This window comes from Cervus canadensis, chromosome 17 (genome assembly GCF_019320065.1).
Source record: "Cervus canadensis isolate Bull #8, Minnesota chromosome 17, ASM1932006v1, whole genome shotgun sequence".
In the NCBI taxonomy this organism is placed as follows: domain Eukaryota; kingdom Metazoa; phylum Chordata; class Mammalia; order Artiodactyla; family Cervidae; genus Cervus; species Cervus canadensis.
In genome coordinates this window covers 10,450,825-10,473,283 of record NC_057402.1, presented here as the reverse complement: position 1 = coordinate 10,473,283, position 22,459 = coordinate 10,450,825, and the positions used below count along the sequence as shown (strand labels likewise).

Here is a 22,459-nt window from a genome sequence, read left to right as displayed (position 1 = left end):
CTCTCTCTCTTCTCTCTCTTCTCTCTCTCTCTCTTCTCTCTCTCTCTCTCTTCTCTCTCTTCTCTCTCTCTCTCTTCTCTCTCTTCTCTCTCTCTCTCTCTTCTCTCTCTTCTCTCTTTCTTCTCTCCTCTCTCTCTCTTCTCTCTCTCTCTTCTCTCTCTTCTCTCTCTCTCTCTTCTCTCTCTCTTGTCTCTCTTGTCTCTCTTCTCTCTCTCTCTCTCTTCTCTCTCTTCTCTCTCTCTCTTCTCTCTCTCTCTTCTCTCTCTTCTCTCTCTTCTCTCTCTTCTCCCTCTCTCTCTCTCTCTCCCCGCCCCCCCTCTCCCGCGCAATGGGGCACTCTTCTCTTTGCGTCTTTGGATCGATGTGCCCTCATGCCTCAAAGATGGATTTTCCTGCTATTATCTAAATAAATAGAGCTGTAACACTGATTTATTTAAGAGCTATAACACGGTCTGTCCTCCGAGAGCTGTGACCCACCAAGGAGCTTCAATGTCTGTCACTCCAAATTTTTGTTGTGACCAAGACAAAGAACCGAGGAGCATACACTCGCATGACAGTTTATTTTGGCTTCCTCTCTTTGCAAGTCCCTTCAGTGCCTAATTTCTGCCCTGACACAAGGGGACGAAGGTGGTCACTTTATTTAGGCTTACTTTTTCAGTTGTGTTGTGGGGAGGGGTGAACACTGCAAACAAATAGAGCTGGCATGTGTTGGGAGTGCCTGCAGTGTATGGACCACACATGAGTGTGCCCCAGCTCACAGCAGCATGTGTTTTCTGGGTCTACACTGCCCAGGCTCCAGGTTGCTCTGCAGGGGCACTGTCCAAAGCAGGCCTGCATTTCGTGCACTTTCAGGGTCTAAGCTGCTCAGGTTCAGTTTCTCGGGTACTCCACAAGGGCACAGATTCAGCTGAGCATGCGTTTTGTGCCCTTCCCAGGTCCAAGCAGCTCAGCGAACCAGGTGCTTGGTGAGTGCACTGTCCTAGGTGGGCCGGGCATCTTAATCACCCCCCCAGTCCCAGACACTCTGCCCCCTTCCCCCCCACCCCTCTCCAGGGAACACTGTCTCAGATGTGCCCTGTGTCTGCTCTGGAGAGCTGATCTCAGGCTACAACCCTCCTGGTGGATGTCAACCATCCAGGATCCCAGGAAGACATGGTTAGCAACTGGGAGCCTGCTCACAGTTTGGTGGAAGGTGCCATCTCTGGGGCCAAGATTGCCCCTCGCCTTCCAACTCTGGCTATGGCTCGCCTGCCTCTCTGCCTCCAGTGGTGGGGGAGGGGCCTGTATGCAGGAGGCTAGCTTTCCTTTGGTGTTCCCTCAATCCTTTGTTCTGTGAGAGAGCCAGGTTGCACATCAGGTTAGAGCCTTTTGCTGGAAAGTTCTCTCTCTCTCTCTCTTTTTTTTTTTCTCTCTGGCCATCCCACAGTTTGGGTTGCTATCTCAACTAAGCTCCCTCAGATTGTCCTCAGGGCATTCAGGCCCAGTCCTTATCCTAAGCACGCAGCCCGCACCTCCCTGTCCAGCCCCCACTTGCTGGTGGCAGAGGCGAACCTCTGGGCTACTTCTCTGTTTGCAGTTGTGGCTAGGAGCATATTCTGTGTTTTGTTTTGTTTTTTTCTCCTCCCGGTTATGTTGTCCTCTGAGATTCTAAAACTCCCCACAGACCTGCCCATGAAAGGGTTTCCTGCTGTGTGGAAACTTCTCCTCCTTCATGATTCCCTCCCCAGGATGGGTCTCCATCATCCCTAACTCTTTTACTCTCTTTATGTCTTTTAAAAATTGTCCTACCTCCTTTGGAAGAGAATGGGCTGCCTTTCTGGGTGCCTGGTGTTCTCTGCCAGCATTCAGAAGTTGTTTTGTGGAAGTTGCTCAGCATTCAAATGATCTTTAAATGAATTTGTGGGGGAGAAAGTGGTCTCCGTGTCCTTTTCCTCTGCCATCTTGGGACTGCCCTCTAAAGTGTACTTTTTTCCCCCCCACCAAGATAGAATATTATCTTTCCCCTGCTTTACATCTAGGGTTTGTTTCCAGCTTAATAAGATGAAACCATCAAAAATTGTTGTTGTCAGTCTCTAAGTAATGTCCGACTCTTTGTGACCCCATGGACTGCAGATCGCCAGGCTTCCCTGTCCTTCACCATCTCCCCAAGTTTGCTCAAACTCATGTCCATTGAGTCGGTGATGCCATCCAATCATCTCATCCTCTGCCTCTCACTTCTCCTCCTGTCCTCAATCTTTCCCAGGATCAGGGTCTTTTCAAGTGAGTTGGCTCTTTGTATCAGGTGGCCAAAGTATTTGGAGCTTCAACTTCAGCATCATTCCTTCCAATGAATATTCAGGCTTGATTTCCTTTAGGATTGACGGTTTTGATCTCCTTGCAGCCCAAGGAACTCTCAAGAGTCTTCTTTAGCACCACAATTCAAAAGTATTAATTCTTCAGCATTCAGCTTCTTTATGGTCCAACTCTCACATCTGTACCTGACTACTGGAAAAACCATGGCATTGACTATACACACCTTTGTGAACAAAGTGATGTCTGTTTTTAATATGCTGTCTAGGTTCGTCATAGCTTTCCTTCCAAGGAACAAGTATCTTTTAATTTCATGGATGCAGTCACTGTTCACAGTGATTTGGAGCCCAAGAAAATAATATGTTGTTGTTTCCAGTATTTCTCCTTCTATTTGCCATGAAGTGATTGAAGAAGGAACTCATAGGGCCTGGACTCCATCTGAGGCCTGTCCATGCTGATCGTGCTCGGCCACTTCTCCAGTGGACTCTGAACTCTGTGCTTAGCGCCTGTGGGAAAGACAATGGAAGGATAAGACCCACTCTGGGCAGGGGAATCTTGAAGATCACATCCAGGTTACTCATTGCCTAAGAGAAAACACACTAATCACCCCTGCCTCCGGACAGTATCTATTGGAATGTAACCGCAGGCTTATTGATTACTAACTGTTTGAACACGAGAATGATGGGGTTATTGTGATTGTATTTACCCTTCCTTTGTAAGCCTCAAGGGATTTGGGCTGGTGGGTTTGGACACGTACACATGGGGTATAAAAGATTTTCACAAATGCTGGTCGGGGTCCTTGGCTAAGAGGAGACTCTGCCTTGGGCCCATCGTTGCAATAAACTGCACTCCAATATCTGCATTGTCCTCCTAAGTGAGTTTGTTTCCCGGAGAGCATGGCTATGTGATGAGACTGGATGCTACGATCTTAGTTTTTTGAATGTTGAGTTTCAAGCCAGCTTCCCCTCTTTACTCCCATTAAATGGAAGGTGAATGTGGCAATGAGACCTCTGGGACCTGGCAAAAAACATGAAGAATACAAGCAGACTGGGTCCCTGACAGATTGGAATCACCATTTCAACCCACCACTGCTTAAATCAGGACAAGAGAAGAATAAACTGTAGTCTTGTTTTAGCTACTATTTTCTCTGGGGTTCCCTGCAACTTCAAAATATACAGTCAATTCTGGAAATTACTGGAGACTCAAAGGACACAGATCATGAATTCAGGACAGATGAGGCCAAACTCTTCTTTACCCTCTCAGTGTCTTACTGTCAATGAATATCTATGAAATTCAGTAAGCATGCAGTACTATGAAAAAAAATCAAAATTCTGTCCTCCTGGAGTTTACACCTAGTGTTATTTGATTAACTCTTCATAGACATGCCTCCCCCACCTCTTTCCAGTAAGGGACGTGTTCTTATCTGCATTTTAGAGATAAAGAGATTAAAGTCCATGATTTTCAATAAATATTGTGGATCACACAGCTGGTAAGCAGTGCTATCTGTATTGATGCTTACCTCATTCTAAAGCCATACCCTCCTCTAAGCCATCACTGTGGTGCTTCATCTGCAGTCATGTCCAACTCTTTGCAACCTCTTTGGACCTTAGCCTGCTGTGCTCCTTCATTCATGAGATTTTCCAGGCAAGAATGCCAGAGCGGGTTGCCATTTCCTACTCCAAGGATCCTTCCTGACCCAGGGGTTGAACACGGGTGTCCTCTATTACTGGCAGATTCTTTTCCTGCTGAGCCATTGGGGATGCCCAACATCATTAAGTCAGTTGTTTGCAAACTATGCTTGGTAGAACCCCAGCGGTCCCCAGAAGTCTAGCAGGGATTGTCATGGCTGGAGGGATGTGACTATGATGGATGAAGGGACAGGTTTTTCCCATGAGCACAGAAAATACCTGAAGTTATCTCATTGAGACAGCTAAGGAGACCTCAAGGGCAAGAAGGGAGGACAATCAGCTCTTAGGGTGAACCGATAGTGAAGGACAGCAGGGCGATGTCCAAGTCAGAGCAGGTCCCCCAAACAGATGGTGCTGGAGACCAGAGGCCCCGGACAGTTGTGCTCCTGACACTTTTCAGGGACCTCAGGCTCACCCTGCTTCTGTGGGAATGGGGGAGGAGTGCTTCAACTTACAAATCAAGCTGTAAACAAATAGTGTATTGCACACTCACGCACACACTTCAGAGAAAAGTGACTAATAAAGAAACACAACACAATGTTAACTCGGGATTTCCCTGGCCAATAGTGTTCTGGAAAGTATTTTACAAGCCCTTCTCTACATTTTCGGGGTTTCTCCATGATCCTTAAAGAGGATATCAGACCGGGAATAAAACACTAATAAGACAGAGTCAATAACTCTTTAAAAAGAAAAATAATTTGGAGCAGTTTTCAATGATTCATTTGATGTTTTCTGAGTTGTCACATCTTCCTCAGTTAGTATTTCATAAACAAAAGAGAACTCTAACATGGGAAAGATTTTTTTGTGGGTTTATTTACTGGCTATTTTTTAAGGGGAAAAACATCTATTTCTGTAACTAGATTGTTTGCATAGACCTAATGAATCCTGTTACCAGAAATGTTCATCTGCCCATTTCCAGTCTGAGGTCTTGTTCCCTCCTACATTTCGCAAGCCAGAGGAGGTCTTTGCAGAATAAATAGACAAACGCAGTCATGAAACACCTGCATCCAGGCAGACGGTGACTTCAGATCCATTCCCACATCCCGCTCTCACAGGCAGGTAATCCTGGATGCTCTCACACTGGGAGCCAAGGGACCCCTTTCCCAGGGTGGTTCTGGCCTCAATCAGGGGTTGGTAGAACCTGAGGCAGGAGGGAGGCGGGAGGATGTGTGTCCAATGCTAGGAGGGTTCTGAGCCCTCTGAAGACCAGTCTTCTCTCTGGGTCTCAGTTTTCATCCTGCAAAGGGAGGGATGTGCCACCAGGGCTTCTGGGGGCATTTCTGCTTTTGCGTCTTTGGGGTTGTGATTCGAGCCAGCTGTACCCTATCCAGCGGTGCATCCACCATCAGGTCAGAGGTCCCCCGAGGGCCCTGAGGTGCGTCTCCTTGCCTGGCACAGGGCGCTGCTCTCAGAGAGCCCTGGGGACGGAATTAGTGCACCGGGTCCCTCTGGGCAGAGGGGTCTCCAGGGGCGTTTCCTGCACTTCACTGTCCCTCCAGGACCCCCGGCCAAGCTAATTGTCAGCTGCGTCTGTTCAGCATTGGAAAGACAGGCTTCTCAGAGGTAGAGGCAACCCTCCAACCAGAACAAATGAAAAAGCACTATTCCTCCAGGAATAAGTTTCGGGAGTAAACGATTAACTTGTTTGGAAAAAAACCATTGTATCACTCCTGAGTAAACTGTTTAGGCAATTGATCGCCTCTCTCCCCAGGCTTGGGTGAGGTTTTTTCCCTGTCTCTGGACAAGACTCAGCCCAGCTTCCTGCCCTACATGCCTCCTCCTCTCCCCTCCAGTCTCCCGCCCGTCTCTGCCACTTGTCTCTCTCCCCTTCCACACTCACCACACCAGTAGCCCTCTCTCTTCTGAGATGAGGGACAGAGGCTGCAGGAAAACAGCCCTCTTTGCTGAGGTCTCCAGCTTTGACCTCAGTTTCTCTTGAGGCTTCCGGGCTGTATATCTGTCCTGTCCCAAGGGATCACAGTCTGGCTTGCAGAGTCCTAGAGAGGGTGGCTACTAGAGAGGGTGACATGTCTGGAACTACTCTTAGGAGCCCAGCACCTTCATCCTGTACGTCACCTGAGCCATTCCACATGTGGGACAGCGGTGGGAACTGAGGATCAAAGAGGTTCAGTCACGACCCATCACCACACAGCACTCAAAAGTGGTCCAAACGAAATCCTCGACCAGGTCCCTGAGACTCTGAGCTCACCTGCTTCTCCCCACTAGGAGGCCTTTCCAGGCTCTTCTTGGAAACACCCTCCACGTGTCCACCTGGCAGGGCTGAGCAGAACGCTCTGTCCTCCTTGTTCTTTGCACCAGCCCTGCTCGGGGCAGCCAGGCTCCAGCACGGCTCCCGCTGCCTGTGGCGGCCTCTCTCCTGAACCCTCTCTGTGACCAGGCACCTCGACGGGAGAGCCTCCCTGAGGTCACACCCTTGTCCTCAGCGGCGGGGAGAGGTGCAGTGTCCTCTGATGAGAGCAGGGCTCCTTCCTGGGGGGACAGAGAGGGGCACGGTGGGAAAGGAGCCCGGCTTCCCAGGCCCCTCTGAGGGTGTCTGCTCCCGGGAGGGAGATGGGTTCTCACTGGCCAGCACCTCACACCCATCACCAGCTTCCTCACCCTGGAACCAGGCACCCCAGGCTCCTCCCCTTCACTCTCTCCACGGCTTGCCGTGAGACCTTGGAAAAGGCCCTTTCCCTCTGTGCCCAGTCTCTCCACTGGGGAAATTGGTAACAACCACAGCACTTGGTCAAAGGATGAGAGGGAGCCCAGAGCCTTCTCATGGGTGTTGGGAGCCCAGGAGGTTGCCTACCCCTGGGAGGTCAGAGAACAGCAGGTCTGAGAGAGCAGAGACCATGGGGGACAGTGGGTGGAGGGTGGGATGTCATCTAATACACGGAGACTTAAGGAGCTTTGCTTTTCAGACACGAGGGCAGAAAGAATGTCTCCCTTTCTGGCTCTGGGGCTCCTGTTGGCTGGGATCTGCAGTGTCCACTCCCTCCCAGAGAATGTGATGGTGAAGGACCAACGCAGAAGGGTGGATGACCACACATTAGCCTCCAGCAACACCGACTTCGCCTTCAGCCTCTACAAGCAGTTGGCTTTGGAGAACCCCAATAAGAATGTCATCTTCTCCCCTCTGAGCATCTCCATAGCCTTGGCCTTCCTGTCCCTGGGGGCCCGTGGTCCCACCCTGACAGAGATCCTGGAAGGACTCAAGTTCAACCTCACAGAGATCCAGGAGAAAGAGATCCACCAGGGCTTCCAGCACCTCCTGCAGACGCTCAATCGACCCAGCAACCAGCTGCAGCTGAGCGTGGGAAACGCCATGTTTGTGCAGGAGGAGCTGGAGCTGCTGGACAAGTTCATAGAAGATGCCCGGGTGCTGTATTCCTCCGAGGCCTTCTCGACCAACTTCAGGGATCCTGAAGCTGCCAAAAGGCTAATAAACGAGTATGTGAAGAATAAAACCCAGGGGAAAATTGAGGAGCTGTTCAAGTTCCTTTCTCCAAACACAGTGTTGGTCCTGGTGAATTACATCTACTTTAAAGGTGGGTGCCCTGTTGATTCGGAAGGAAATGTACCTTTAGTTTTGTGTCTTCAGGGCTGTTTCTATTTCAGCTCAGCCAACTCTGTTGCTGGGCATTATAGAGGGAGCTGTCATCAGTGAGGACAGCTTGGGCACTAAGACCCTGTCCCCGTCATAGTCTTTGTCTATTTTTTTCTAAATCACAGCTGCCATTGCAGCACACAAGGGCAGGGGTGCCGTCTGAGCCACAGTGAAGCAAAAGTTGTTCAGTCGACTCTTTGCGACCCAGTGGACTGTAGTCTGTCAGGCTCCTCTGTCCATGGGAATTCTCTAGGTCAGAATACGGGAGTGGATAGTTGTTCCCTTCTCCAGGGGATCTTCCCAACCCAGGGATCGAACCCAGGTCTCATGCATTGCAGGCAAATTCTTTACCATCTGAGCAACAGGGAGCCTTTATATTTTCAAAATTGCCTGGCTGCCTGGAGGAAGGGGCTTTCCTCTAAGTCACTCTGGAGAGGCCAGGAACCCCAGCTTCTTTTAACACATGCGGGGAAGGCCACTGCTCCACACTCTGCGGGCTGTGTCTGACCTGGGCTCCCTCCAGGGGGACTTGGTCTCAGCGGGTGGAGGCGGGGCTGGTGGCCGCCTTCATGCTGTGACAGCCTCTGAGCAGCCTGGCCAACTCAAGGAACTTCAGCTGTGCTCCGTTATAGCCATGAGGGTAGCATTGGCAACGCCAACCCCAGAGGGAAGCCTCAGGGAAGGACAATACCCGGTTCAGACTCCTTTCCAGATTCTAGCTGGTCCAGGGCCCAACCCATTGGTAGAAACCCAGCACTGCAAACCTGATCCTGGAAACTCATAAGGGGCAGAGTGAAGGCAGAAAGATTTCACACACAGAGCCAGCAGTGCAAAAGGGACATGGAATAAAGACACAAAGAATGATCACTGAGCGAGGGGGTGGGCAGGTGCCTAAGGGACACCAGCTGGAGGGGACATGTGTGCCCTGAACTGGGGACTCCTGGCAGAGCCCTGGGGAGCCCTCCTGGATCTGTATTTTCCTCTGTAAATGAAGGCGTAGACTCTCAGTTCTCTAGAAAATTGTTAATAATCCAGGCCAGATCTACTGTATTGATCCTTACTTTTCTGTGCTCTCATTTCCTACCACCCTGACCTGTCCCAGAACTCTGTCCTCCACAGGGGTACCCCCCGCCCCAGCACAGCTTTCCCTCTTCTCCTGTCTCTAACCATGGGGACACAGGCAGGGGTGGAAACAAAGCAGGAAGCAGGGGTGGATAAATCCTCCATGAAGCCCCAGGGCTCCAATCTCCCCAAGAAGCCGACCCCCACCACTAAGGTCTCCATCTTCCTTGGGGGACACCCAAGGCCCCTTCTTTGTTGACCCCGCCCTGCCCTCCAGGTCCCCGTGTGGCTCCTGCTCCAGCTGGGCTCACGAGGTTGTGGGGACGTGTGTCCTCCCTACAAAGCCAATGACTAACCCCTGGTCACAAACATGTCCCCATGAAGGACCAGGAGGTCCCATATCTCCCCAGGCCCAGTCTCATCCCCATCTCTCTGTTGTCCTCCACATTCCTGTTGACTTCGCCTTCAGCACAACTAACCCGCTTCGTTACGTATCCCGCTTCCCAATCCTGACCTGCAGGGTTCACCCCCACCCCCTTGGACTTACCCACCTGCCCAGGGGTATGTGCACACCTAGCAGGCCCACATAGAGGTCCATGATATGGGGGCTGCTGGCGTGGGGAGGGTCTTCCCCGCTCAGGGACCAGGACTGAGGAGGGAATGACTTCAGCTCTTGCACTCACAGACTCTTGACCTGTCCCCCCTCCCCCAGCCCAGTGGAAGACCCGCTTTGACCCCAAACACACTCAGCAGGCAGAGTTCCACGTGAGCGAGAACAAGACGGTAGAGGTGCCCATGATGACCCTTGGCCTGGAAACCCCTTACTTCCGGGACGAGGAGCTGGGCTGCACGCTGGTGGAGCTCACGTACACCAGCAATGACAGCGCCCTCCTCATCCTCCCCGACAAGGGCAAGATGCAGGACCTGGAAGCCAAGCTGAACCCGGAGACCCTGACGAGGTGGCGAGGATCCCTGCAGCCCAGGTGACTCCCCAGGACCCGGAGCTGTGGGTTCACCTGCCTTCTCGGTCCTTCCCCCTCTTCCTGGACTCCTGACACCCAGCAACTGGGCCTCAGGAATGTGCAGGTCCGGGGGCAGAGGTGGGAGAGTCCATCCCCAATGACCTTGCTCTTTGCTGCCTGCCTGGCTCAGTGCTTGAATCCTTCTGTAAGACGATGACATCTGAGAGGGCCGGAGCCGAAGGTTCATCTCACACTAAGAAGAGCTGAGTCATGAGGACTCAGCATGACCCCTGACACTCATGTTCTCCCCACACGACTCCTCCTTCTGAAGGTGGAAGTGTTGCAGAAACCAATGTTGGAGAAACTAAACACCACACTCAGAGAGTTGGAGAACTCAGGTTTATTACTCTGGTCGGCCCGGAGGAGTTAAAACTCTAAGCTCTGAGCCCTGAACAAAAGGGTTACAGAGTTTTTATAGACAGACTGGAGAAGGAAATGGCAACCCACTCCAGTACTCTTGCCTGGAAAATTCCATGGACAGAGGAGTCTTATAGGCTACAGTCCATGGGGTCGCAAAGAGTCGGACACGACTGAGCGACTTCACGTCACTTCACTTCAGCAGACTACAGTGGATAACACTAGCGGTTAATAGGCTGGTTTAATCTAATGGTTTCACGGCCATGGGAAGAGCAGTCAAGATGGGGAGAAGGATGCCTGGCCTTTACGTGGACAGGCGTGATTAAGCAGGTTTGCAGGGGCTGGGCAATTGCAAAGAGCTGAACAAGGAAGAGTGAGATAAGCTCCAGTTCCTAGTAATGAAAGTCCCCACTTTCTGAGACTACATGACCTACATGATCCAGGCTTTGCAAGAAGCAAGCTGAGTTACAGAGGCAGAATGAGCAGGAGGTCATGAAATTTTTTAATTTTTCCTCTTCAGAAGGCTCAGATAGAATCAGGTGAGGGCTCAGCTGTGATGGCTTCTGAGGACGATATTTGCACTGTCTTTCCATTATAGTCACTCATTAGGTCATTCATCCAGTCAGCAGTGGTTGAATATGTTAATTGAGGACATACTATGCCTCAGGGACTTAGACCCTGTGGTAGGTCAGCAAATAAAACACTAAATTCTCTACCCTCATGGCATTCCATAATTGTGGGAGACAGACTGGAAAAAAATGTAAATTCCTCAGTACATTGAGAGGGGAGAAATGGGGAGGTGGGGAGAGTAAAGCACAGTAAAAGGGTGTAGAAAACTGGATCCAGAGGTAGTTTGTGATTGGCAATAGGGTGGCCCTTAGGTGACATTGCAGTCGGAGGCTGACCCTTCTGGGTGTGTTGGGAAAAGCATCTCTGGCCAAGGGAATAAGCAGGGCAAAGCTCTGAGGAGGAGCGAGCCTGGTGTGGCTGAGGATGAGTGAGGCCAGAGCAGGAGGGCAGAGGGGTGAGAGGGGAAGCTGGGAGGTCAGGGTCCCCCGACGGTGGACTCAGGTCACGTGGGGCCTTGCAGACTCCTTAACCTCCCCCTGCCCTGGTGCCTACTGGCATGTTAGACTCCTGCAGATTGGAATGGAAAATTAACAAAATAAGGAGATTTAGCCCGAGGGGTCTAGAAACTGAGAAAAAGAGTCCTTATTCCAGGGAGAAGAGGGATGGTAAGAGGAATCCTTGGAAGACCATGCTGTGAGGTGGAAATGTGGGGCATCTTTTCCAGCAAGTGTTCAAATTTGTTTTTTTCACTTTCTAGTCGAATACACGAACTCTACCTGCCAAAATTTTCCATCAAGAGTGACTATGAGCTGAATGACATCCTCTCCCAGCTGGGTATTAGGAAAATATTCACCGACGCTGACCTGTCAGGGCTCACGGGGTCTGGGAACCTGGTAGTCTCCCAGGTGAGTCTTTAAAGTGTGGACAATTCATCCTCCTATCAGAGCGCGAAACGTGGAGGCCAGGCAGATGGCAGGTCATCTGGAATTTGTAAAATAAATGCTTTCCCTGTGACTCAGTCTCCCTCCCTGGGACTCCCAAGCCCAGGAGAGCTGGTTGCAATCACGGTGACATCAGGTCCCACCTTCCCTGAGTTATAAAGTGACACAGAAGCCCATCATTGGGAAGGACCCGGAGTGGTGGCAGTGGAGCCCATGTCAGGCTCCATCTTTCACTGCGTATAGAGGGGAATTATCACATTTCTGCATGCCCCATCTTTTCATCTTTAAAGGGAGCATATAGTTCTTGGTTCCTGTTTGGTGCCTAGCAGAGCAGGTAAGAGGTTATAGGTACTAACAAAGTCCATGAAGCAATCACAGTGAAAATGTACTAAGAGCCCGTGAGAGGAACACCCAGTGTCCTGGTCCTGTGGTCCTAGAGGCAGACAAGTCAGCGTGAATGGTGGGGTGGGGGGGCCGGGCACCCCCACAGTCTCCCCTGCACCCCACCTGCCAGAGGACCTGGTGAAGGAGACACAGGGGCTCTGGGGCTTTGTGGTCCAGGGACGGGAAGCCGATCCTCGGCAAGGTGGCTGAGGGCTCAGGGGCACGTCAGCTGGGGCAGGAGAGGAGCAGAAAGCAGTGCTCGCCCATCAGATGCTTCGACCTGGAGGGAATGTGAGCAGTTGCCTGCAAGAAAAATGTCTTGACCTGGCCCCTCCCCCTGACTAGGGGGTCTTCGGAGGCAGCACAGTCTCTGGGTTAGGAGAGTGAGTCCTGTTCTTTGCTTCTCTGATGTTGGGCACATCACTCACAGACTTGGCCTTCAGTTTGCATGTCTGTGTATCATAACTATGCGAAGAGTGGGCAGTTTGTTGGGGGGAGAGCAGAGTGACAGGCCAGCGGCAGGTGGGTGAATGTCAGCCCCCTTAGAGGCGCTAGGTGACTGCTCACCTCCGCCCACTCCATCTCTGGTGGGTAATGTTCTGGTGTCCCCACAGGTGGTCCACAGCGCTGTGCTGGATGTGGATGAGGAGGGCACGGAAGGAGCTGCTGCAACGGGAATCAGCATAGAAAAAACGTCCTTTCGGAGAACCATTGTGCGTTTCGACAGGCCCTTCCTGATTGCCATAGTTCTCAAAGACACCCAGAGCATCATCTTTCTGGGGAAAGTCACCAACCCCAGTCAAGCCTAGAGCTCCGCTCTGAGCTCTGGGTGCCCTCCCTAAGGAGTGAGGTGCCCAGGTCCCTGGGTGCAGCCTGGGCCCTGGGCACTGAGGATGCACCCAGCCTGTCCCCACCTGCTCACCTCTGGGGAGGGGACAGTGAGTCTTCTGGGGGCTCCACATGCACAGGGAGTCTGTGTCCTCTGGGTCACCTCTGCTGTGAGGTTGCACCCATCACGGGAACTTGGCTTATGACCTTTCAGATGTCGTGATGGCTACTTCATTATGGCTAGAGTGGTTTTAAATGGTAAATCTATTTAATAATACAAATTAATAGAACTCTCCACTTTAATGCAGCATGAACAGAAAAGCTAATATGTGCTCAGCAGATAGAATATTTGCAAAATGTTCACTGTGGAGCATCCACTTCACACTGAGGATGCAATAGGAATTGGGTAACAAAGCACAGTCTCTCCCTCAAAGATTTTTTTGTTTTCATGGAAAAATTCAGACATTACAAAAACAGAGAGGATGATATAACCTCACGTACATATCAGCAGCTTCAGTCATTATCAGCATGGGGCCAATATAATTATTCCCTACCTCCTAGCCCCTTCCCTCTTTTGGGTTTGTTTTGTAGCAAATCTTACACATCCTGCTATTCAAACTGTAAGAATTTTTAAAAATACTTAAAATGGCATATCACACTTAAAAATAAACATAATTCTTTAATATTATCCAATACCAAGTTATTATTCCCTTATGTGGTGACTAAACTTAATTTTTTTTTTCTGAATTAGGATGCATTGTAAGAGACAATATCTATGCGTCGCATTTAATTACTTTACCTCTAAGTGTCTGTCTCTGTATTGAAGGGAAATTTATAGAACAAAAGTAGCCACTTTAACATGTAAAATTCAGCGGTGATTAGCACATTTACATGCTGTACAACTATCACTTCTTTTTAGTTTCTGACTGTTTTAATCACCCCCAAAGGAAACCCCATATCCATTAAGCTCTCACTGCCCATTACAACTTTTCCCCAGGACCTGGTAACTCCTAATAGAAATTTTTCTATCTCTGGATTTAACATCTCAGTATTTTATATAAAGGGAATGATACAATATGCGACCTTTGGTGACTGGCTTCATTCCCTTAGCATGATACTTTCAAGATTCATCCACACTGCCTGTGTTTCGGTATTTCATTCCTTTTTCATCTGGTGGCTCAGATGGTAAATAATCTGCCTGCAGTGTGGGAGACCTGGGTTTGATCCCTGGGTTGGGACGGTCTCCTGGAGGAGGAGGGCATGGCAACCCACGGCAGTATTCTTGCCTGGAGAATCCCAGGGGCAGAGGGAGACTGGTGGGTTTCAGTCCATGTGGTTGTAAAGAGTCGGACACAGTGAAGCAACTTAGCAGGCATGCATGCAAGGTCATTGGACATTTACTTCTTTGAAGAACCTCCAAACCTATTTCCAGAGCAACTGTACCATTTTACTTCTTCACCAGCAATGTACAAGGGGTCCAATTTCTCCTTATTCTTGAAACATATGCTGTTGATTTCCTATTAGTATTATTATTATGAATACAGCCTTCTTAGATTTGAGTTAATGTTTTCCTGCGGTTTTGATTTCCCGGAGGATGAAGGATAGTGAGCTTGTGTTCAGTGCTTAGTAGTCACTTGTGTATCTTCTTTGAAAAAATGTCTATTAAAGTCCTTTTTCCACTTTTTCACTGGATTGTTTGTCGTTTATTGAGCTGTAAATATTCCTTAAGTATTCTAGAGACAATTTCCTCATCAGATGTATGATTTGCAAATATTTTCTCTCATTTCATAGGTTTTCTTTTCACTCTCTTGATAGTTGACTTGTGATGCACAAAATCTTTTAAGTTTGATGAAGTCCAATTGACCTATTTTTGTTGTTACTCCTCATGCTTTGGTGTCAGATCTAAGAATCTGTTGCAAATCCAAGATCACAAAAATTTACTCCCATGATGTTTTCTAAGAGTGTTATATGTTTATCACTTACACTTAAGTCTCTGATCCATTTTGATTGGTTTTATATATGGTGTGAACCATCACCCTGACCCACTCTGTTTTTAAAGAAATATATTACAATGTATTTTAATTGAAACTTTAATATCAGTGTCCATTATAGTATTTAAAGCTCCTTGAAAGCTGGTATCCTGATATTTGTACACCACTGAATTCTCAGCAGGACTACAGGGATTACACATGGGGACTCAATGAATATTTGGTAAATAAATGAGAGAATGAGTGAGTGAGGAAATCACTATAATTTTAGTCACAGACAGGTATTATTGATTTGACTGGCATAAATCTTCTAACTATCTACTTGTTTTATGTTTGATCCATCTGTATTTTGTTTTTTTATTTTTCTCTTGCTGTATTTTTGGATTATTTGAGGAGTTCTCATGTTTTCGTTTTACTCAACTGTTGGATTAAAACCTATGCTTCTTAGTTTGTATACTTTTTCAGTGTATTGAGACTATACAATAAATCTTTAACTCATCAATATGTATCTTCTGATAATACTATATCACTTCAAGTAAAGTATGAAACCTTATCTCAGTATTCTTGTTTTTTTCTCCTTTTGTCCTCTTGTTCTCTTTTCTATAATTTACATGTGTTAAATTCCGTAATACATTGCAACTTTAATTTGCTGCACACAGTTAATTGCCCATCAGAGAGTTTCACAATAAGGAAAAAAAACACTTTTTATGATTTTTGGAACTCTTATTCCTCTGTACGAATTTTTATTTGTCTATTTACTTTCTGTCCCATGAACTTGCTTTAACACTTTTTGTAATGCAGGTCTACTGGTAATGAATTGTCTAAGATTTTGTTTGTCAAAAAAATCAATACTTCGCCTTCAATTAAAAAATATTTTTGCAGGATATACAAATGTGGTCTTATAAAACAACAGTCATTTCTTGTTATTGTCTGTCACAATTGTGGCATTCAATTCTGATTGGTCTCAGTAAGGCTGATTTCACTCTGGGTGTCTCTAGTGCTTACTCGCAGACCTTGGCTGACTGAAGCGATTGAACGCTTCCTCGCTCACATGTCTGGTGGTTGACGCTGGCTGTGAGCGAAGATCTGAGCTGAGATATGGTCAGGCCACCTACATGGGTTGCTTCCGTGTGGCTTGGCCTTCCTCACAGAGCTGTGCTAAACTCAGAAATCACAGGTGTCGCTTGTCCTCCAGCATAACGGTTGACAGTCATAAAGGCCCAGGCAGAAACCGCCAAGATCACATACGTGGGTGGGAAATATTGCTTTGGTTCTCTTTGCAAAATATTTCCTCCCAAGTATTCCCTATATTATCATTTAGATTTATGATGTTTTGTTTCCTTTCTACTCCTTTTTCTTCTCCCTAGGATTCCTACAGTGACTAAAATTGTATTAATTTCTTTTTTTCTCATGTGTGTGTGTGTGTATATATATATAGTCTAATTTATTTCTTTAGTATGTCCTTCCTTTTCTTTATGGTCTAAATTGGGTGTTGGGTACAAATGTTCTTGGAAATTAGATACCAGATTTTTTTATCCAAACAAAGTGTACTTTTTTTTCCCCCCTCCAAGGTAGAATATAATCTTCCCCCTGGCTTACATCTAGGGTTTGTTTTCCAGCCTAATAAGATGAGACCATCAGAAGTTGTTGTTGTTCAGTCTCTAATCATGTCTGGCTCATTGCAACCCCACGGGCTGCAGCTCGCCAGGCTCCTCTGTCCTGCTCTATTTCCTTGGATTTGCTCAAACCTGTGTGCCTTGAGTCGGTGATGCCATCCCACCATCTCATCCTCTGCTGCTCACTACTCCTCCTGCCCTCAATCTTTCCCAGCATCAGGGCCTTTTCCAGTGAGCTGGCTCTTTGAATCAGGTGGCCAAAGTATTTGGAACTTCAGCATCAGCCCTTCCAATAAACATTCAGGGTTGATTTCCTTTAGGATTGACTGTTTTGATGTCCTTTCAGTCCAAGGAACTCTTAAGAGTCTTCTCTAGTTCCACAATTCAAAAGCATCAATTCTTCACAGTTCAGCAGCCTTCTTTATGGTTCAGTTCTCACATGTGTCCATGACTACTGGAAATACCAAGCTTTGACCATACAGAGCTTTGTGAACAAAGTGATGTCTCTGCTTTTTAATATGCTCTCTTGTTTTGTCAAAGCTTTCCTTCCAAGGAGCAAGCATCTTTTAACCTCATGGGTGCACTCATAGCTCAGTCAGAAAAGAATCTGCCTGCAATGCAGGAGACACGGGTTTGATTCCTGGGTTGGGAAGATTCCCCTTGTCAACTACAAATTGGCGTTTACCAAGATCATTGCCAATGACTGAACAACAAGGACATTTGCCATCCTTCTGTGGATATTGAACCCCACACAGCTCTAGCTGTTGACCTTCAACAACCCCGGAGGAAGCTTAGGGTGGAGTGAGGCGCTCTGTGCCCCAGGGACTCTGGTGGGACCGGCCTTTAGAGTGTTGCATGTTTTTAGGAAGAGATTTTATTATCTCAATCCTTGCATCTCCTCATGGTTCAGTTCAGGTCAGTGGCTCAGTCGTGTCCGACTCTTTGTGACCCCATGAATCGCAGCACGCCAGGCCCCCTGTCCATCACCAGCTCCCAGAGTTTACTCAAACTCATGTCCATCGAGTCGGTGATGCCATCCAGCCATCTCATCCTCTGTCGTCCCCTTCTCCTCCTGCCCCCAATCCCTCCCAGCATCAGGGTCTCTTCCAATGAATCAGTTCTTCCCATCAGGTGGCCAAAGTATTGGAGCTTCAGCTTCAGCATCAGTCCTTCCAATAAACACCCAGCACTTATCTCCTTTAGGATGGACTGGTTGGATCTCCTTGCAGTCCAAGGGACTCTCAAGAGTCTTCTCCAACACCACAGTTCAAAAGCATCAATTTTTCGGTGCTCAGCTTTCTTCACAGTCCAACTCTCACATCCATACATGACTACTGGAAAAACCATAGCCTTGACTAGATGGACCTTTGTTGGCAAAGTAGTGTCTCTGCTTTTTTAATATGCTATCTAGGTTGGTCATAACTTTCCTTCCAAGGAGTAAGCGTCTTTTAATGTCATGGCTGCAGTCACCATCTGCAGTGATTTAGAGCCCCCAAAAATAAAGTCTGACACTGTTTCCACTGTCTCCCCATCTATTTCCCATGAAGTGATGGGACCAGATGCCATGATCTTAGCCTTCTGAATGTTGAGCTTTAAGCCAACTTTTTCGCTCTCCTCTTTCACCTTCATCCAGAGGCTTGTTAGTTCCTCTTCACTTTCTGCCATAAGGGTGGTGTCATCTGCATATCTGAGGTTATTGATATTTCTCCCCGCAATCTTGATTCCAGCTTGTGCTTCTTCCAGCTCAGCGTGTCTCATGATGTACTCTGCATGTAAGTTAAATAAGCAGGGTGACAATATACAACCTTGACGTACTCCTTTTCCTATTTGGAACCAGTCTGTTGTTCGATCTCCAGTTCTAACTGTTGCCTCCTGACCTGCATATAGGTTTCTCAAGAGGCAGGTCAGGTGGTCTGGTATGCCCATCTCTTGAAGAATTTTCCACAGTTTATTATGATCCACACAGTCAAAGGCTTTGGTATAGTGAATAAAGCAGAAATAGATGTTTTTCTGGAACTCTCTTGCTTTTTTGATGATCCAGCAGATGTTGGCAATTTGATCTCTGGTTCCTCTGCCTTTTCTAAAACCAGCTTGAACATCTGGAAGGTCACGGTTCATATATTGCTGAAACCTAGCTTGAAGAATTTTGAGCATTACTTTACTAGCATGTGAGATGAGTGCAATTGTGCGGTAGTTTGAGCATTTTGGGGATTGCCTTTCTTTGGGACTGGAATGAAAACTGACCTTTTCCAGTCCTGTGGCCACTGCTGAGTTTTCCAAATTTGCTGGCATATTGAGTGAAGCACTTTCACAGCATCATCTTTCAGGATTTGAAATAGCTCAACTGGAATTCCATCACCTCCACTAACTTTGTTCGTAGTGATGCTTTCTAAGGCCCATTTGACTTCACATTCCAGGATGTCTGACTCTAGGTGAGTGATCACACCTTTGTGATTATCTGGGTCGTGAAGATATTTTTTGAACAGTTCTTCTGTGTATTCTTGCCACCTCTTCTTAATATCTTCTGCTTCTGTTAGGTCCATACCATTTCGGTCCTTTATCGAGCCCATCTTGGCATGAAATGTTCCCTTGGTATCTCTAATTTTCTTGAAGAGCTCTCTAGTCTTTCCCATTCTATTGTCCGCTATTTCTTTGCATTGGTCGCTGAGGTAGGCTTTCTTATCTCTCCTTGCTATCCTTTGGAATTCTGCATTCAAATGGGAATATCTTTTCCTTTCTCCCTTGCTTTTCACTTGTCTTCTTTTCACAGCTATTTGTAAGGCCTCCTCAGACAACCATTTTGCCTTTTTGCATTTCTTTTCCATGGGGATGGTCTTGATCCCTGTTTCCTGTACAATGTCTTGAACCTCCGTCCATAGTTCATCAGGCACTCGGTCTATCAGATCTAGTCCCATAAATCTATTTCTCACTTCCACTGTATAGTCATAAGGGATTTGATTTAGGTCATACCTGAATGGTTTAGTGGTTTTCCCTACTTTCTTCAGTTAAAGTCTGAATTTGGTAATAAGGAGTTCATGATCTGAGCCACAGTCAGCTTCCAGTTTTGTTTTAGCTGACTGTATAGAGCTTCTCCATCTTTGGCTGCAAAGAATATAATCAATCTGATTTCAGTGTCGACCATCTGGTGATGTCCATGTGTAGAGTCTTCTCTTGTGTTGTGGGAAGAGGGTGTTTGCTATGACCAGTGCATTCTCTTGGCAAAACTCTATTAGCCTTTGCCCTGCTTCATTCCGTACTCCAAGGCCAAATTTGCCTGTTACTCCAGGTGTTTCTTGACTTCCTACTTTTGCATTCCAGTCCCCTATAATGAAAAGGACATCTTTTTTGGGTGTTAGTTCTAAAAGGTCTTGTAGGTCTTCATAGAACTGTTCAACTTCAGCTTCTTCAGCACTACTAGTTGGGGCATGGGCTTGGATTACTGTGATATTGAATGGTTTGCCTTGGAAACAAACAGATCATTCTGTCATTTTTGAGATTGCATCCAAGTTAAGAAGCTCTAAATCCCTTCAAGTTGACATCAGACCCTCATGACTAACAAAAAACCTTTTGTACATTGAGTGCTTCATGGTATTGAACTCCCCCTTCACCAAAATCTTATATATTGACTTTTCAGAACTGTCTGAGATGCTGCCTCCAAGGCTACAGTCCTCATTTTGCCCCCAAATAAAACTTAACTTACAATTCTCAAGTTGTACATCATTTTTTAGTCCACACTCTGGAGAGGGAAATAGCAATCCACTCCAGGATTCTTCCAGGACAACCCATCGTGCAGAGGAGCCTGGCAGGCTACAATCTTTGGGCTCACAAGAGTCGGACACAACTTCCAAATAAACCACCACCAGTCACTGTCCACAGTGATTTGGAGGCCAAGAAAATCATATCTGTCATTGCTTCCACTATTTCTCCTTCTATTTGCCATGAAGTGATGAGACTGGATGCTAAGATCTTAGTTTTCTGAATGTTGAGTTTCAAGCCAGCTTCCCCTCATGACTCCCATCCTTAAATGGAAGGTGGATGTGCCAATGAACTCTCGGGGACCTGTCAAAAACATGAAGAATACAAGCAGCCTGAGTCCCTGGCAAATTAAAATCAACATGTCAACCCACTGCTTCAAATATCAGGACTTAACAAAAGAAAAATCAGCTGTAGTCTTGTTTTCCCACTCTTCTTTGGTATTCTCTGTAACTTCAAAATATACAGTCAATTCTGGAAATTACTGGAGACTGAAAGGACATGGAAGGAAAGGGACTGAAAAGACTGAAAGGAAAAGTTATGACCAACCTAGACAGCACATTAAAAAGCAGAGATATTACTTGCCAGCAAAGGTCTGTCTAGTTAATGAAGAAGGAATTCATAGGGCCTGGACTCCATCTCAGGCCTGTCTGTGCTGGTCGTGCGCGGCCACCTCTCCAGTGGACTCTGAACTCTGTGCTTAGTGCCTGTGGGAATGACAATGGAAGGATAAGACCCCCCTCTGGGCAGGGGAATCTTGAAGAAGAGAAAACAGACACTAATCACCCCTGCCTCCGGACAGTATCTATCGAAATGTAACCACAGGCTTATCGGTTATTAACTGGTTGGAATGTAACCATGGGCTTATTGATTATTAACTGTTTGAACACATAACACGTGAATGATGGGGTTATTGTAATTGTATTTACCCTTCCTTTGTAAGCCTCAAGGGATTTGGGGTGGTGGGTTTGGACACGTACACACGGGGTATAAAAGATTTTCCCAAATGCTGGTCGGGGCCCTTGGCTAAGAGGAGACTCTGCCTTGGGCCCGCCGGTGTAATAAACTGCACTCCACTATCTGCATTGTCCTTCTGAGTGAGTTTGTTTCCCAGAAAGCGTGGCTATAACATGAAGGCTATGGTTTTTCCAGTAGTCATGTATGGATGTGAAAGTTGGACTATAAAGAAAGCTGAGTGCCGAGGAATTGGTGTTTTTGAACTGTTGGTGTTGGAGAAGGCTCTTGAGAGTCCCTTGGACTGCAAAGAGATCCAAGCAGTCCATCCTAAAGGGGATCAGTCCTGAATGTTCATGGGAAGGACTAATGTTGAAGCTGAAACTCCAATACTTTGTCCACCTGATGCAAAGAGCTGACTCATTTGAAAACACCCTGAAGCTGGGAAAGATTGAAGGCGAGAGGAGAAGGGGACGACAGAGGATGAGATGGTTGGATGGCATCACCGACTCAAGGCACATGAGTTTGAATAAACTCTGGGAGTTGGTGATGGACAAGGAGGCCTGGTGTGCTGCAGTCCATGGGGTCTCAAAGAGTTGGACACAACTGAGCAACTGAACTGAACTGAATTGAGAGCTTACACCTAGTGTGGACTAACTCTTCATAGACACACCGCCCCCACCTCTTTCCAGTCAGGGAAAGTTTCTTATCTGCATTTTAGAGATAAAGAGATTAAAGTCCACAGATTTTCAATAAATATCATGGGATCACACAGCTGGTAAGCAGTACTTTCAGGCTCGAAGCTTACCTCATGCCAAAGCCATAACCTCACCTCAAAGCCATCGTCATGTTCAGTTGTGTCCAACTCTTTGCAACCTCTCTGGGCCTTAGCTACTCTGGACCTTAGCCTCTGGCCCTTTCTTCATGGGATTTTTCAGGCATGAATACTGGAGTGGGTTGCCATTTCCTGCTCCAGGGGTCCTTCCTGACCCAGGGATCAAACCCTGGTGTCCTGCATTACAGTCAAATTCTTTTCCTGCTGAGCCATCAGAGAAGCCCAACATCACCAAGTCAGTGGTTTGCAAACTGTGCTTGGTAGAACACCAGGGGTCCTGAGAAGTCTGGCAGGGATTGTCATGGCTGGAGGGATGTGACTATGATGGATGAAGGGACAGGTTTTTCCCATGAGCCCAGGAAATACCTGAAGTTATCTCATTGAGACAGCTAAGGAGACCTCAAGGGCAAGAAGGGAGGACAATTAGCTCCTAGGGTGAACCAATAGTGAAGGACAGCAGGGTGATGTCCAAGTCACAGCAGGTCCCCCAAACAGATGGTGCTGGAGACCAGAGGCCCCGGACAGTTGTGCTCCTGACACTCTTTGGGGACCTCAGGCTCAC

At 47.4% G+C, this 22,459-nt stretch overlaps 1 protein-coding gene across 2 annotated transcripts; it reads left to right on the top strand.

Moving 5' to 3' along the window:
* Window positions 1-4,968: 4,968 nt before the first annotated feature.
* LOC122455207 (serpin A3-3-like) lies at window positions 4,969-14,443 on the top strand. 2 transcript variants are annotated; one of them, XM_043490172.1, is made up of 5 exons: window positions 4,969-5,032; window positions 6,902-7,528; window positions 9,362-9,632; window positions 11,356-11,503; window positions 12,538-14,443. In XM_043490172.1, the coding sequence occupies exons 2-5, from the start codon at window positions 6,919-6,921 to the stop codon at window positions 12,730-12,732; spliced, it is 1,224 nt and encodes a 407-aa protein (XP_043346107.1). In that variant the 5' UTR covers window positions 4,969-5,032; window positions 6,902-6,918; the 3' UTR covers window positions 12,733-14,443. The 2 variants fall into 2 exon arrangements, with proteins under 2 accessions (XP_043346107.1, XP_043346106.1); XM_043490171.1 differs by having other exon boundaries at window positions 4,990-5,036.
* Window positions 14,444-22,459: the final 8,016 nt, after the last annotated feature.

Coding starts and splice junctions, on each gene's coding strand:
- LOC122455207 (XM_043490172.1), top strand. CDS start 6,919: ATGTCTCCCTTTCTGGCTCTGGGGCTCCTGTTGGCTGGGATCTGCAGT. Junction 7,529..9,361: donor GAATTACATCTACTTTAAAG/GTGGGTGCCCTG, acceptor CCCCTCCCCCAG/CCCAGTGGAAGACCCGCTTT. Junction 9,633..11,355: donor CGAGGATCCCTGCAGCCCAG/GTGACTCCCCAG, acceptor TTCACTTTCTAG/TCGAATACACGAACTCTACC.